Below are 14,835 nucleotides of genomic sequence, written 5' to 3'. Positions count from 1 at the left end.
TAATAATAATAATAATAATAATAATAATAATAATAATAATGATAATAATAATAGTAATAATAATAATCCATAACAAAAACACTCATATGGCCCTTACAGTACCCATGTACATGTCAAAATACTTCCCAAAGGTCAGTGAATACCACGATCACAACACCAGAGGGAGCTCCACAAATCATGTTAAACCCAGATTCGGCTCAAACAAGGGACTAAACACGTTTCGCAATTATGCCACATCAATGTGGAACGCCCTACCCAAAGCTGTAAAGGAATGTGAATCACTACCCACTTTCAAAACCACTCTCAAAGAACACCTACGGGAGACTGCAATTCGAAACTGGTCCCTGTAAATGTCCTAACCCAACCCCCTCCAATGTACAGTAAATGGCCAAGTATGGTTTTGTCAATATTTCAATGTACAGTCCGAACCCCCCCCCCACATATACCCAACCTCCTCCAATGTACAGTTTTTACGTCAAATGTATATACTCTCTTTTCTGGACTCTTTTTGTATCACAAACAGTACTGTATTTGGAAAACTGGTATGTCATAAATGTATAGATGTAGCAGTACTGTCTATCTGTATGTCATGTATGCAGGGGCGTAGCTCGGGGGGGGGGGGGGTAGCTTAGGATGATTCCAAGGGCCCAGCACTGGGCCCCCCCCCCCCCCCCCCAAAAAAAATGTTTTTTTTTACTAGACATCACTCAGGTGTATTATTGATGCTCTCATTGATACTATGTTTGTTTCTGAAGTGTGTGTGTGTGTAGTGTGTGTGTGTGTGTGTGTGTGTGTGTGTGTGTGTGTGTGTGTGTGTGTGTGTGTGAGATATATATAGAGAGAGGGGGGGCTTTGGTAGACTATTGCATTGGTCCATTCATTGAAGATGAACGCAATGCGACATCCTTTACTAGGCTCACCCACCAACAGTGCAGGTGCTGAACTGCTGATACGAATGTATAGGTAAAAACCATATTATGCGTTTTCATCAATAAAAAAATGTCCAAAAAAGTTTCCACTCGCGCGCTTACGCACGCTCGCATTCACTGGGGGCCTACAAATACATTCTTTTATGGGGCCCAGAATCTGGAGCTACACCCCTGCACACACACACACACACACACACAAACATAGTATCAATGAGAGCATCAATAATACACCTGAGTGATGTCTAGTAAAAAAAACATTTTTTTTTTTTTTTTTTGCCCCCCCCCCCCCCCCAGTGCTGGGCCCTTGGAATCATCCTAAGCTACCCCCCCCCCCCCCCCCCCCCAGCTACGCCCCTGTATATACATAACCGTACGTTAAGGTTAGAGTTTGTAATCAGGGCTGGTGTTCTATCGCCCTGCTCTAAGACAAACTCTAACCCTAACCAACTCCGAAAGAGTGCCTAAGCTTAACCGGTGTAGAAACAGGCGTCACACGATTGGGCGCACCAGAAACGTCAGTGGCCAATCAGAGAGCGTCTCCGCAAAATGCGGCTACGGAAAAGAATAACGCATCAGAGCGCAACGCGTCTCTGAGTTGTTTGTCGGTTTTGTCCTGTTAGAGGCGCCGTACGAGTGTCCCTCCAGCCTTGTGATTGGTCAGCGGGTCAAAGCTGGAGGAGCGGGCTGCCTCTCACTAACTAACATGAACACTTTTAACAGGTAGGCCAACTTTAGCAAATAAACTACATGTCACCAACCACTAAGCACGCTATTGACAATTATTGTTGGTTGGGAAAAATAGCAGAGAATCGCATGCTTTGAATTAGGAGCAGACAAAACGGTTTTGCTGCTTGTTTTGGCCAGCTTCATTGCATGTTAGCTCACGTTAGCCAGCTAGTTTGATGGTTGAACCAGTCAGTGTGTTTAAAAGCTGCTGCACTGCAGTTTCGGGGAAGCGAATATGTTTGAAAAGCCTGCAATTTGTTTACGAAACATGTATTATACATGTAATTCTTGCAATGGTTTTCATGAATCAAAACAAACTCACATTGAAGGGCTGAACTAAATGTAAGCCTAGCTGTTAATAAAGACAATGGTGGGCCTTGCCTTTCTAAACAACATTGGACAAAGTTACTTTTCAGGTATCTTTCTTGCTTCAAATAGTGTTCAAGGGACCACAACTTTGAAGAAAGTTTGTTTATTAAGTTCTGAAAATATACCTTACATTTGTTTCACTTCTCTGACCCCAAAACGACTTGGTGTACCTTTATTAACGCCATATGTTGTCATTTGTTTACATCTAGGTCAACAGCTATCTTGTAAACACTGAGATAACCAGTACTTGTTGGCCTTGTTGACCTTTTGTTTTCAGCCAACACCGCTACATAGTTGAACGTCGATACAGAAAAAGTATTGATTTGGTTTCACCCTTACTCTCACTATGAATTGAAAATGGGGGACCCTGATGTAAACAAGACAACGGCTTTCTCTGGTCTGCATCCCCTTAACAATTGTGTGTACTGTGTATTGAGCCATACTGTATTGTACCCATTCTGCAATCTGTTAAATAAAGTTTTCATTTATTCATTCATTAATTAATTAATTCATTCACGCTTTAAGAACTGTGAGCTAGCCTATCTACATATCTTGATGGTGGTTAGATCATGAAGGGTGAGGAGAAGTGGAACTAACTACCTATAATTACATACAAATACCTGCTGGTGGTTGTAAGAAAGAGCTATTGTTTGTGTAGATTGCCCAATAAGAGACGAGAATATTATGTTGTCCACTCCTTACCATCTCTATCCCATTTAAACTGTGTCAGGACAGCATTACTGCAGCCTGTGCTGAGAAAATAACAGCGCATGAACTAATAGTAAGATTTCCACTCCTTTAAATGGACTGCATTTATATAACAGCTTTTATCCAAAGCGCTTTACAACTCATGCCTTACATTCACCCATTCATTCACACATTATTCACCCACTGACTGGAGGCAGCCATGCAAGGTGCCAACCTGCTCACCTGGAGTAGTTAGGGGTTCAGTGTCTTGCTCAAGGCCACTGTGTGGGGGAAAGTTTGCAGAATGTAGCTTTTCATTTTCCACTCTGGGGGTAACGTAGTGTGCAGTTACTGTTAAGTAGGGGCTGTCAATGAATATTCTATATTCAAATTAATAATCGACTTGTAAAACGAAAACATACATTCGATTGCAAAATTAATATTAGATTGTGAAAAAAGGTCTTGCCATGCTAAATTACAGGTAATCTCTCAGTGGTGTGCGTGGGCTGAACGAACAACATCCGCCCCTTTGCGCAAGTAATATTTTGGGAAGGGGGGGGGGGGACTTTTTAATTAAGTTCTGTGCGCTAAAAAAAAGTAACGCACGTCACGTGGTTAAAGTAAAGTTGGATTTGTTCGGTACACAGCGTATACTGAACTGAAGGTCCTGTACTGAAACGGTTCGGTACGAATACGTGTACCGTTACACCCCTATTATCTATCTATCTATCTATCTCTCACTCTTCTTTCTCTCCCCATCCTCCTCCAGACAATGGACTACCCACCCAGCAAGCGCCACAGAGGGCTGGACCTGCAAGAAGACCCGTTTGGAGATGATGATTACTTCAGTCAGGCCGACCTGGACGAGATCGATGTCATTGCCTCGCAGGCCACAGGAGACCCTAGGACCAGTTCCAAACCCACGCTTGGAGGGACTGGTTCCAAACCCACGCTCGGAGGGACTGGTTTCCAACCCACACTCGGAGGGACTGGTTCCAAACCCACGCTCGGAGGGACCAGTTTCAAACCAACATATGGTGGCTTGTACCAGCCAGGATATGGAGAGGCTGACGGAACATTGTCATTGGGCAAAGCCAGGACCAATCAGACAAGAGACTATAATGTTCCTCCAGGGAACAGCAGCACACACAGAGAGACGTTTGGTGAGTTTAGTCTAGTTTAATCTAGTCAATTCGTTTTAGGGCCCTAAAACAGGGACCTCTTGTGAGGTGAGGATCCTCGACACAGTGCTTGATCTGCTCGTTGGATAGGTCCGTACTGAGTACTGATCCCATCCATTACTTTTTTAATGAACAGTATAGACTTGGACTGTCATTTTGGGGTCATTAGACAAAATCATTATTATTTTTTTTAAAGATTATGTTTTTGGTCGATTTTTATTGGCTTTATTGGACAAGTCCGGCAGAGAGGAAGAACGAGAGGAGATATGGGGGAAGACATGCGGCAATGGTCGCCGGGTCCGCGAGTCGAACCCAGGACAACAATCATTATTGAGAATACATTTCTCTCCATTAGAGAGAGTTAAAGGAGGTGCTATAGATAAAAATTGTATGTAGAGACGTTTAGAAAGGTGCAAAATAACAGTATCCCCCCCCCCCCCAAAAATGATATTGATGAATGAATTTATCATAAAAATGTATGGGTCCAAAATGAATTCAGTTGTTTACATGTTGTGTGCATGTATCCCCTCCCTACTTCCCATTTCCCCACTTAGAAGGCACCTGGTTGGACATGCTGGTGCTCTATTGCTCCATCCCGTGGGCTGAATGTTATCTATAGCACCTTTAATGTGTCAATAATTGAGCAAATCTGATGATTTCTGACATGTTAGACGTGTGTCTCGTTTAATATGGGAAATTCTCTGATACCGATATTCTATTTTAGCCTGGTATCGGATCAATATCCGATAGCCGGTATCGGCATCGGTGTGTCCCTCATGATGTCACCGGTCTGTCTTTCAGTAAATGGTCAGCAGTGTAAACCTGACAGAGGGCAGCTGGAAGCACAGCACGCTGAGCTGAAGAGGAAGGTGAGTCTCTCTCTCTCTCTCTCTCTCTCTCTCTCCTCTCTCTCTCTCTCTCTGTGTTTCTCTCGCTCTTTCTGTCTCGCTCTTTCGCTCTCTCTCTCTCTCTGTCTCGCTCTCTCTCATATATATAAAGTGTTATGAAGCTGCAAACTGTTATCTTTTTCATTGACACAATGGTTTCGCCTCTCATTGACTTCTAGAATGGACTGACAGGTCACATAGGGTTCTAGAACGGATTGAAATGACAGGTCAGATAGGGTTCTAGAACGGACTGAAATGACAGGTCAGATAGGGTTCTAGAACGGACAGGTCAGATATTGTTCTAGAATGGACTGAAATGACAGGTCAGATAGGGTTTTAGAATGGACTGAAATGACGGGTCAGATAGGGTTCTAGAATGGACTGAAATGCCGGGTCAGATAGGGTTCTAGAATGGACTGAAATGACGGGTCAGATAGGGTTCTAGAATGGACTGAAATGCCGGGTCAGTTTTAGAACGGACTGAAAAGTCATGTTTAAAGGTAGAATCTATAATGCCGTAAAACAGTGACCTCTAGGCTATGGATACACCGAGCCGATATTGGTATCGGTATCGGCCGCCGATATCAGTAAAATAGCTGGATCAGGTATCGGTAGAAAAAGAATATCGGATTTAAAATATATATTTTTTTATAATAAATAAAATAAGAAATAACCATTCAGTACATTTATATCTGTGTTAATTTGTTACATTTAGTTTCACTAAGTTAGGAAAGTAATGTTTTAAGTCAAGCCTGATGTTATTTCAATAATAAAAAATTAAAAAACTTGGATAATTTTTTATTTTATTTTAACTTTTTTGGGAAAACATTTTTACAATGGGTATCGGATCGGTATTGGTATTGGCCGATACCCAAACCCAGGTATCGGTATCGGGACTGAAAAAGTCGGATCGGTGCATCCCTACTCTAGGCAAAGCGTCCTGCTTGATTCTGTACTTGTTTTGGTCTGATGTGTGGGTTGGAGTTCAGTCATTTATTATACTGTGAAAAATAATGTAAACAAAGTGCAATACCAGACCTCTTCAACCTAGAGGTCTCTGTTTGACGATGTTACAGATTCTACCTTTAACTTAATGATAGATTGTTCAAGTATTACATATTGTGTGTGTGTGTGTGTGCGTGTGCGTGTGTGTGTGTGTGTAGCTGAAAGAGGTGGAGGAGGAGATCATGGTGAGGAACGGGGAGATCCGGGTTCTGAGGGACTCTCTGAGAGGAGCGCAGCAGGAAAAGGAGGCACAGAGACGGGCTCAGCTCCTCCTAGAGAAGGAGAAGCAGAAGGAGCAGAGCGACAAGGAGAAAGAGCTGACCAAGAAGGTAGGAGAGAGGAGAACATTATGGAGTATCACATTATGAAGTATCACATTATGAAGTATCACATTATGAAGTATGGTTTGATATGAGCTGCATGGTCTGATATGAGCTGCATGGTCTGATATGAGCTGTATGGTCTGATATGAGCTGTATGGTCTGATATGAGCTGTATGGTCTGATATGAGCTGTATGGTCCGATATGAGCTGTATGGTCTGATATGAGCTGTATGGTCCGATATGAGCTGTATGGTCCAATGTGAGCTGTATGGTCCAATGTGAGCTGTATGGTCTAATATACTAGGAGTTCATACTAGGAGCCCTGTTAGTCGTGGTGCTGGCCAGCTTAGACCAGTCTAGATCCAACTCTTCCACCGTTTGACGCACTGTAACAAAGATATCCTCTCCTGTCCTCCTTTGAGATTTTGTAGGGCTGCCTGCCAGCTCCTCGGACACTTTGAGTAATGTCCAGACGAAACCGATTTCGGTCGTATCAGTCAAAGTATTTGATCGTATGCACGAACAAATCGGCGGATCGCCCCCACAAACAGGAAGTGATGCGGATGAAGTGGTGCTCACCCATATTTCGTCCGGGCACTCGCTATCGTTAGCGGGACTCCATCTTGACACACTGGACATCGATCGGTTGCAAATAACTCGATAAACAACATGATTTGGACGTATATACTATTATACAACCTGGAAATGGATCGGATATTTCTACATCCCATAATAGGAATATTTCAGTTCCACGCTCATCGTCCAACGGCGCGAGGAAGATACGGTAAGATCCAGCGTTATTTTTCAACGTGTTCGATACTAACTGCTCTAATGATCATATCACCCATGAATGATATAACGTTGGCCACGGAATTATAAACGACCCCCCGCCCATCCGGTCAACATCAGATCATACTTAGTAACTCCTAGAAGCACGTCCAGTTGAAATTTTTTATCTCGCACAGATTCCTATCAAACTGTATTTCATCATCAATATAATGCATTTGGGGCTATAAATCAAGTTCTGGAGAAAGCTGCAGAAAACGATAAAACATACTTATACTTTAGACCGTATTTTAGTATGAATATGTGAATGAAAAAGTATAACGTTGCTACACCCTGAACAATAGATATAGGACGTTGAATGGGCCATAGTAATGTCAATTTAGCAATACAATTTAAAAAGTTATAGCCCTGCAAAGAAGGGGAACTTCTCCATGTTAAATAGGGCTGGCGAGGGATGGTAAATTATGAATTTAACCCTGGCGATCAAAGTGCTACACTGGGAGGCTACTGTGATGAAATACACGATACTAGCTAGAGATTAGCGTCACATAGCGGGCCTTTTTCTGAAAACCCAAGTAAGCACATACTGTTCCATAGCATACACCTTCAGTTGATCATGACAAATCTTCTCTTAAGCCTCCATAATTTAGTAAATAGTATTCCCATGGCTGGTGTTGAGATTTGCAATGCCAGCTGTAGCCAGCCAGCTAGCGTTGATGCTATCAATGCTATCAACATTAGCTAAATATAGCTAACCAACTAAATACAATAGACAGTGGTATCCTGAGGTAGCGTTAAATACAGACAACTTTTACTACAATAAGACAGTGGTATCCTGAGGTAACCTTAAATACAGACAACGTTTGCTAGTCGAAAGGACTGGACACAGGGACAAGTTAAATATCAATCAATTAATTTAATACTACAGGTATCATATTATATACAGCTTTGACACGCTCTCTCTCTCCTGCCGATTAAAATCCTCCTCATCATTGATTGCTTGTAGATGCATTTTGCGCATGTGAGCCGCGGTCTCTCTCTCCTCTCCTTTGGAAAACTAGCGTGAGCTCAAAAGCACAGAACCAGACGGCACAAGTTGTTCCGCTAGTGAAAACAATGATAACACTTCCGGCCGGGGGGTTTCAAAATAAAAGAGTGACGTCTAAAACAGGAAAGACATTTATTTTGTACATTAGTGGCACGCACTTATTTCTTGAGACGATTTTGTTTTTACGGAACACTTTTTTTTAAATGAAAACGAAAAAGATCAAAATCGTTTTCGTCTGGACATAGTGCTAACTCTGTGAATAAAGATGAGCAGCTTTGCAGTGTCCTGCACGTCATTGCTCTCGTCCAGTGCTAATCCATGTGTCTGTGCTTCTCCCCACGGTGTCTCTCAGGTCCAGTGTCTCCAGTCAGACCTGCATTTTAAAGAAGCAGAGATGAACGAGATGAAGCTGAAGCTACAGAGCTCAGAGAGAAGCAGCAGAGCAGTAGGGTCTCCTCTGCCCAGGAACAGGTCTGTTCTCACTTCCAAATGCAGGACTTTCCCTAAACAATGGTATTAGGGGCACAGCGCCACCATGTGGTAAAAAAAGATATAGGACTCAACTCAGCACCATCTTGTTTGAACATCCTGGGGAAAGCTAGTATTAGTAGCAATAATATTTGTAGCAGTAGTATTAGTAGCAATAATATTTGTAGCAGTATTAGTAGTAGTATTAGTAGCAGTATTAGTAGTAGCAGTAGCAGTATTAGTAGCAGTAGTAGTAGTAGTAATAGTAGTAGCAGTATTAGTAGCAGTAGTAGTAATAGTAGTAGCAGTATTAGTAGCAGTAGTAGTAATAGTAGTAGTATTGGTAGCAGTAGCAGTATTAGTAGCAGCAGTAGTAGTAATAGTAGCAGTAATAGTAGTAGTAGTAGTAGTAGTAGTAGTAGTAGTAGTAGTAGTAGTAGTAGTAGTAGTAGTAGTAGTAGTAGTAGTAGTAGTAGTAGTAGCAGCAGTAGTAGTAGTAGCAGTAATAGTAGTAACAGTAGTAGTAGTATTAGCATGAAATGGAGACTTGCGATTAACAATGAAAAAACACAGATTATGCACTTCAGGAAAAAACATGAACAGCAGAGTAGCCATAAGTTTCAATTTGGACCAACGCCCCCGATTTACACACATTCTTATAAATATCTTGGTTTCACCTTTAATGAGTACAAAATAATGTCTGAGTCAGCAGGAAGGGCGCTAGGGGGCGTGTTGAGTAAAATGAAAGTGTGCACTGACCTTGGGTTTTCAACATTTACACAATTATTTGATTCAATGTTGGGTTCTGTTTTATTTTATGCTGCTGAAGTATGGGGTTTTGATGATGCACCTGAATGTAATGCTATCCAGAACCGGGCCATAAGATACTTTTTAGGAGTCCATAAATACACACCAAAAGGGGCTATAGAAGGGGACATGGGGTGGGACTCTTGCTTGGTCAAGCAAAAAGGTGAAATGGTGAGGTTATGGAACCGCCTGGTCCAGCTGCCAAATGGCAGGGTGACAAAAAAGATTTTTAATTGGGACAGAGCACACGGTCATCCCTGGTCAAGAGAGATGTCCATGATTTTTTCTTCTACTGACTTAAGTATGATTTTTATGAACAATCTGCAGTATAAGCTTCACATAATTAAAACAAAATTATCAACAATCCATCAGGATAAGTGGAAGGTGGAGATTTGGAAAAAACCTAAACTTAGAAAATATGTTGCAATTAAAAAGGATATTACTCAACCTTATGTAATGTTAAACTTAAAGAGAAGACAGAGGTCTCTGTGTGCCCAGTTGAGGTCTGGCACCCTGCCATTGGCTGTGGAAGTGGGTAGATTCCAAGGTAAACCTGAGGAGGGGTTGTGTGTTCTCTGTGATCTGGGAGTGGTGGAGGATGAATATCATTTTGTTTGTTATTGCCCTTTGTACACCACTTTGAGAAAATTCAAATTGTAAATCCGGATTTGTTTTGGCAGTCTGAGAGTTGTATGTTGAGTTGTTTTTTTGTGGAGGATATCTTCAGTTTTGCAGGATTTTTGGAGAAAGCATGGCACTTGAGACAAAACACACTATATCCTATATAATTGTATTTGAATTCCTCTTGTTTCTTAGTTTATTTACATTGCGTACAGCTTGTGTTATATTACGTTTTATTGTATTTTCTTGTATTTTCTTATTCTTGTGGCCATCTTGGTCTATATGTCATTTGTCAAGTAATTGGTTAAGTATAGTATTATATGGGGCGGCTAGGTGGTGCAGTGGGCAAGGCGCTCACCACCAATGCAGGAGACGCTGGGTTCGAGCCCAGCTCTCCGCATTGCTTGCTATCAGCTTGGCTGGTCGTTCATACTAATACAATTGGCAGTATTAGGAGGTGGGTAGCTGATGGGTGGGGATCGGACGTTGTGGACAGCGACTCCTACAGGTCGGTTGGTGCGCCTACGCAGCAGAATCAGGAAGCGACGGGGGCGGCATGCCCTCCAAACGCAGACCCCCGACGCTGAGAGATTGCGCTGTGCAGGTGAAAAGATGCAACTGCTGCTTCCTTGAGTACCGGAGGGGACACATGATGTAAGGCTTAGTCCACATTGCAGCCGGCTTGTGGGAGGCATGGCCTAACAGCGTTCGAGACAGGGGAGGGTAGAATTGGACGATACGAAAATTGGGATGGAAGAAAAATAGAAAATGGGAGAAAAAGTAGATAAAAAAAAAAAAAAGTATATTATTATTTTTTTGTACTTTATTTTTTTATTATTTTTTAAACAAACACATAAACAAACATGTATATTATTATATACTTATTGTTAGGTGTCTTGTAAGCCCATATGGGCTGGGCATACACCTGTATGTAAGACATGAAAATAATCAAATCAAATCAAATAAAAAAATCAAATTAGCAGTAGTAGCAGTAATAGTAGTAGTAGTAGTAGCAGTAGTAGTAGCAGTAATAGTAGTAGTAGTAGCAGTAGTAGCAGCAGCAGCAGCAGTAGTAGTAGTAGCAGTAATAGTAGTAGTAGTAGCAGCAGCAGTATTAGTAGTAGTAGTAGTAGTAGTCAGCAAGACCGACGGCTTCTCAGTTACAGTGGGTGACAATATTGTCACAAGGAAAGATGAAATTACATACCTGGGTTCCATCCTAGAGGCAAATCTTTCCTGTCACAAAATGGCATCCAATGTAATAAAAAAAGTCAACCAAAGAACTAGATTCTTGTACCGGATCTCCTCTCTGGTAAACAAGAATACCCCTGAAGACTCTGGCAGGAGCACTCATTCAGGGGTACTACGACTATGCTTGCACCTCATGGTACCAAAGCACCTCAAAGGCGCTAAAAACAAAATTACAAACATCTCAAAACAAACTGGTCAGACTACTGCTTGACCTTACTCCAAGAACCCACCTCACCCCTTCCCACTTTGACAACCTAGGATGGCTTAGGCCATGGTTACACTTATAACGTTTCATTTTCGAATTATTGGCTATAATGTAACCGCAGCCTTAGAGTAGACGACGGAGTACAGCAACTTGCAATGGGCCTGGTCTACAAGATACACTACACCACTAAGGTACCCATGTACATGTCAAAATACTTCCCAAAGGTCAGTGAATACCACGACTACAACACCAGAGGGAGCTCCACAAATCATGTTAAACCCAGATTCGGCTCAAACAAGGGACTAAACACGTTTCGCAATTATGCCACATCAATGTGGAACGCCCTACCCACAGCTGTAAAGGAATGTGAATCACTACCACTCTCAAAGAGCACCTACGGGAGACTGCAATTCGTAAATGTCCAGACCCAACCCCCTCCAATGTACAATTCCCCCCACCCCACCTACCCAACCCCCCACCCAACCACCTCCAATGTACAGTTACCCCCTCCCCCACCCCACCTACCCAACCTCCTCCAATGTACAGTTTATTCCCCCTCAAATGTATAATATACTCTCTTTTTAGACTCTTTTTGTACTCATAAACAGTACTGTATAGTTGTAGATCTGGTATGTCATAAATGTCATAAATGTCTAGATGCATGTCATTTATGTTATGGTGAATTGAAAATGGGGGACCCTGATGTAGAAAAATGTCTCATTAGTTTGTGAAGGAAGCTACACTGTTAGGGCAGACGTCATTCAGTCAACAATATGATTGGCCACCGTCTCATTATAACACTATTCCCTGCTTTGATTGGCTGTTCCTCTTTCTTCCCAGCCCCAGGGTTCTGAGTTCTGTAGCTCAGATGCATCATGGGAGCAGCAGCAGTTCTTTCTCTCCAGCAGGAAGTGGTTTTATCACCAAGGAGACGTTCTCTGCCCAGCTGTCGGTTAAAACCGAGAGAGAGGGTAGGTTGGACTGGTGGAACATGTAGCTGCTGAGATATTATAAGTTATATGTTCTTCGGTGTAGTTTAAGAAAGGTATGGCTAAACGATTAATACAAATGTTATCAATATGACCTAGTGCAATATCCAAATCACCAGAGGCTGCAATATTTGATCAAGTTGAAATATATATCGAAACACCATTCTAACTAAAGTATTGTGATGCTGCAGAGATCACCTGGTCTACAAATCATATTCTACAGACATAATAAGATTTCCTTATGTTATTCTACAGACATAACAAGACTTCCTTATGTTATTCTACAGACATAATAAGATTTCCTTATGTTATTCTACAGACATAAGAAGACTTCCTTATGTTATTCTACAGACATTAGAAGAGTTCCTTATGTTATTCTACAGACATAAGAAGAAGACTTCCTTATGTTATTCTACAGACATAAGACTTCCTTATGTTATTCTACAGACATAAGAAGACTTCCTTATGTTATTCTACAGACATAACAACAAGACTTCCATATGTTATTCTACAGACATAATAAGACTTCTATGTTATTCTACAGACATAAGAAGACTTCTATATGTTATTCTACAGACATAAGAAGACTTCCTTATGTTATTCTACAGACATAAGAAGACTTCTATATGTTATTCTACAGACATAACAAGACTTCTATATGTTATTCTACAGACATAACAAGACTTCCTTATGTTATTCTACAGACATAACAAGACATCCTTATGTTATTCTACAGACATAACAAGACTTCCTTATGTTATTCTACAGACATAACGAGACTTCTATGTTATTCTACAGACATAACAAGACTTCCTTATGTTATTCTACAGACATAACAAGACATCCTTATGTTATTCTACAGACATAACAAGACTTCTATGTTATTCTACAGACATAACAAGACTTCCTTATGTTATTCTACAGACATAACAAGACATCCTTATGTTATTCTACAGACATAACGAGACTTCTATGTTATTCTACAGACATAACAAGACTTCCTTATGTTATTCTACAGACATAACGAGACGTCTATGTTATTCTACAGACATAACAAGACTTCCTTATGTTATTCTACAGACATAACGAGACTTCCTTATGTTATTCTACAGACATAACGAGACGTCTATGTTATTCTACAGACATAACAACAAGACTTCCTTATGTTCTACAGACAAAATAAGACGTCCTTCCTTATGTTATTTGAAATGCATTTTGAGGTATTTTGTGTGTGTGTGTGTGTGTCCTTGTGTCCTTGCAGACAGACCGGTCTCCAGTAGCAGACTGTCTCCTTCCCACACGGAGCTCTTCCTCTGGGCTGGTAGAGCTCAGCACCAACACACAGGTCAGTGGCCATGTAACCTGTCTCCCTCCTATAGCTCTCGTCTCCCCGCGGAGCTCCTCTCGCTGAGGCTACGTTGTCCCGCGTGTCCCTGTGCCTGGCTGCTGCGTGCGGTGATACCTGGCTGCACGCCGTGATACCTGGCTGGTTCCAGTGTTTCACTGTTTAAATCCTTCTCCTTCCACCATATGGACAGGTCTGTTGAGGAGAGGAAGAGGAAAAACCTTGAAGTCTGATGTTGCCTTTGTCTCTCAATAGCATACTAATTACAATAATAAAAACCTAATGATAGCGTGTGATATAAAGACGCAATTAATTAATAATAACGGTATGTTTTATCTGGATATTTCTTTTGGGTTTATTCTTTTTACTTTCTATTTAATTATATATATATATATATATATATATATATATATATATATATATATATATATATATATATATATATATATATATATATATATATATATTTGAAATGTATTTATTGAAAGGATAAAACCCTTGTTAAACCCCCCCTCATTTTCGTATTATATATATTTATAATTCATTCATTCATTATTTTTGTCCCCTTTTCCTGTCACCCCTCAAGAGGCCCTTTTGTCCTCTCGCCAGGCCATCATTGTAAATAATGAAAGAATTTGTTCTTAATTGACCTGCCTGGTTAAATAAAGGTTAAATAAAATACAAATAAAGTATCCCCCCCCCCCCCCCCCCCCCCTCCGCTTCGAAAGCTTTGAATATAGTGGATACACTGGGCATTCCTGTGTGGCTGACATCAGACTTATCTGGGCTGGTGATCTGCTTGTTGTGTGTGCTGTCTCTCTAGGATCCATCCTGTTGAGGTTGTTGCTACAGCAGCCTCTGCCTCCCAGCAGTCTGGGCCTCTGTCATCTGCTGTGTGTGAGTCCTGACGCCCTGCCTGCACCGCTAAACAGCTACCTCAGCCTGTAAGGACACTTGTCTATTTAGCCTTTAATGCTGTGCCTCCACCGCTAAACAGCTACCTCAGCCCGTAAGGACACCTGTCTATTTAGCCTTTAATGCTGTGCCTCCACCGCTAAACAGCTACCTCAGCCCGTAAGGACACCTGTCTATTTAGCCTTTAATGGTGTGGCCTCACCGCTAAACAGCTACCTCAGCCCGTAAGGACACAGTGCAATAAAAATGTTCTCATCTACAGTACAACAATCACAGTCTGGATAAATGTCTAT

The 14,835-nt window shown here is 41.4% G+C and overlaps 1 protein-coding gene across 5 annotated transcripts in view; it reads left to right on the top strand.

Annotated features, from left to right (window-relative positions):
• The first annotated feature begins 1,596 nt into the window (after positions 1–1,596).
• atrip (ATR interacting protein) overlaps positions 1,597–14,835 on the top strand; it is a 43,728-nt gene continuing 30,489 nt past the window's right edge. For all 5 annotated transcript variants that reach the window (XM_084316649.1, XM_084316650.1, XM_084316647.1 and 2 more), the window contains exons 1-8: positions 1,597–1,649; positions 3,481–3,874; positions 4,694–4,761; positions 5,943–6,113; positions 8,294–8,412; positions 12,134–12,264; positions 13,544–13,627; positions 14,451–14,571. In XM_084316649.1, coding sequence (XP_084172775.1) covers positions 3,484–3,874; positions 4,694–4,761; positions 5,943–6,113; positions 8,294–8,412; positions 12,134–12,264; positions 13,544–13,627; positions 14,451–14,571 — 1,085 coding nt within the window. In that variant the 5' untranslated portion in view covers positions 1,597–1,649; positions 3,481–3,483. The remainder of the gene's footprint in view (positions 1,650–3,480; positions 3,875–4,693; positions 4,762–5,942; positions 6,114–8,293; positions 8,413–12,133; positions 12,265–13,543; positions 13,628–14,450; positions 14,572–14,835) is intronic.

Source organism: Notolepis coatsorum (genome assembly GCF_963971535.1).
Source record: "Notolepis coatsorum genome assembly, chromosome: 6".
Classification (NCBI taxonomy): Eukaryota; Metazoa; Chordata; class Actinopteri; order Aulopiformes; family Paralepididae; genus Notolepis; species Notolepis coatsorum.
This window is presented reverse-complemented; position numbering and strand designations above follow the sequence as displayed.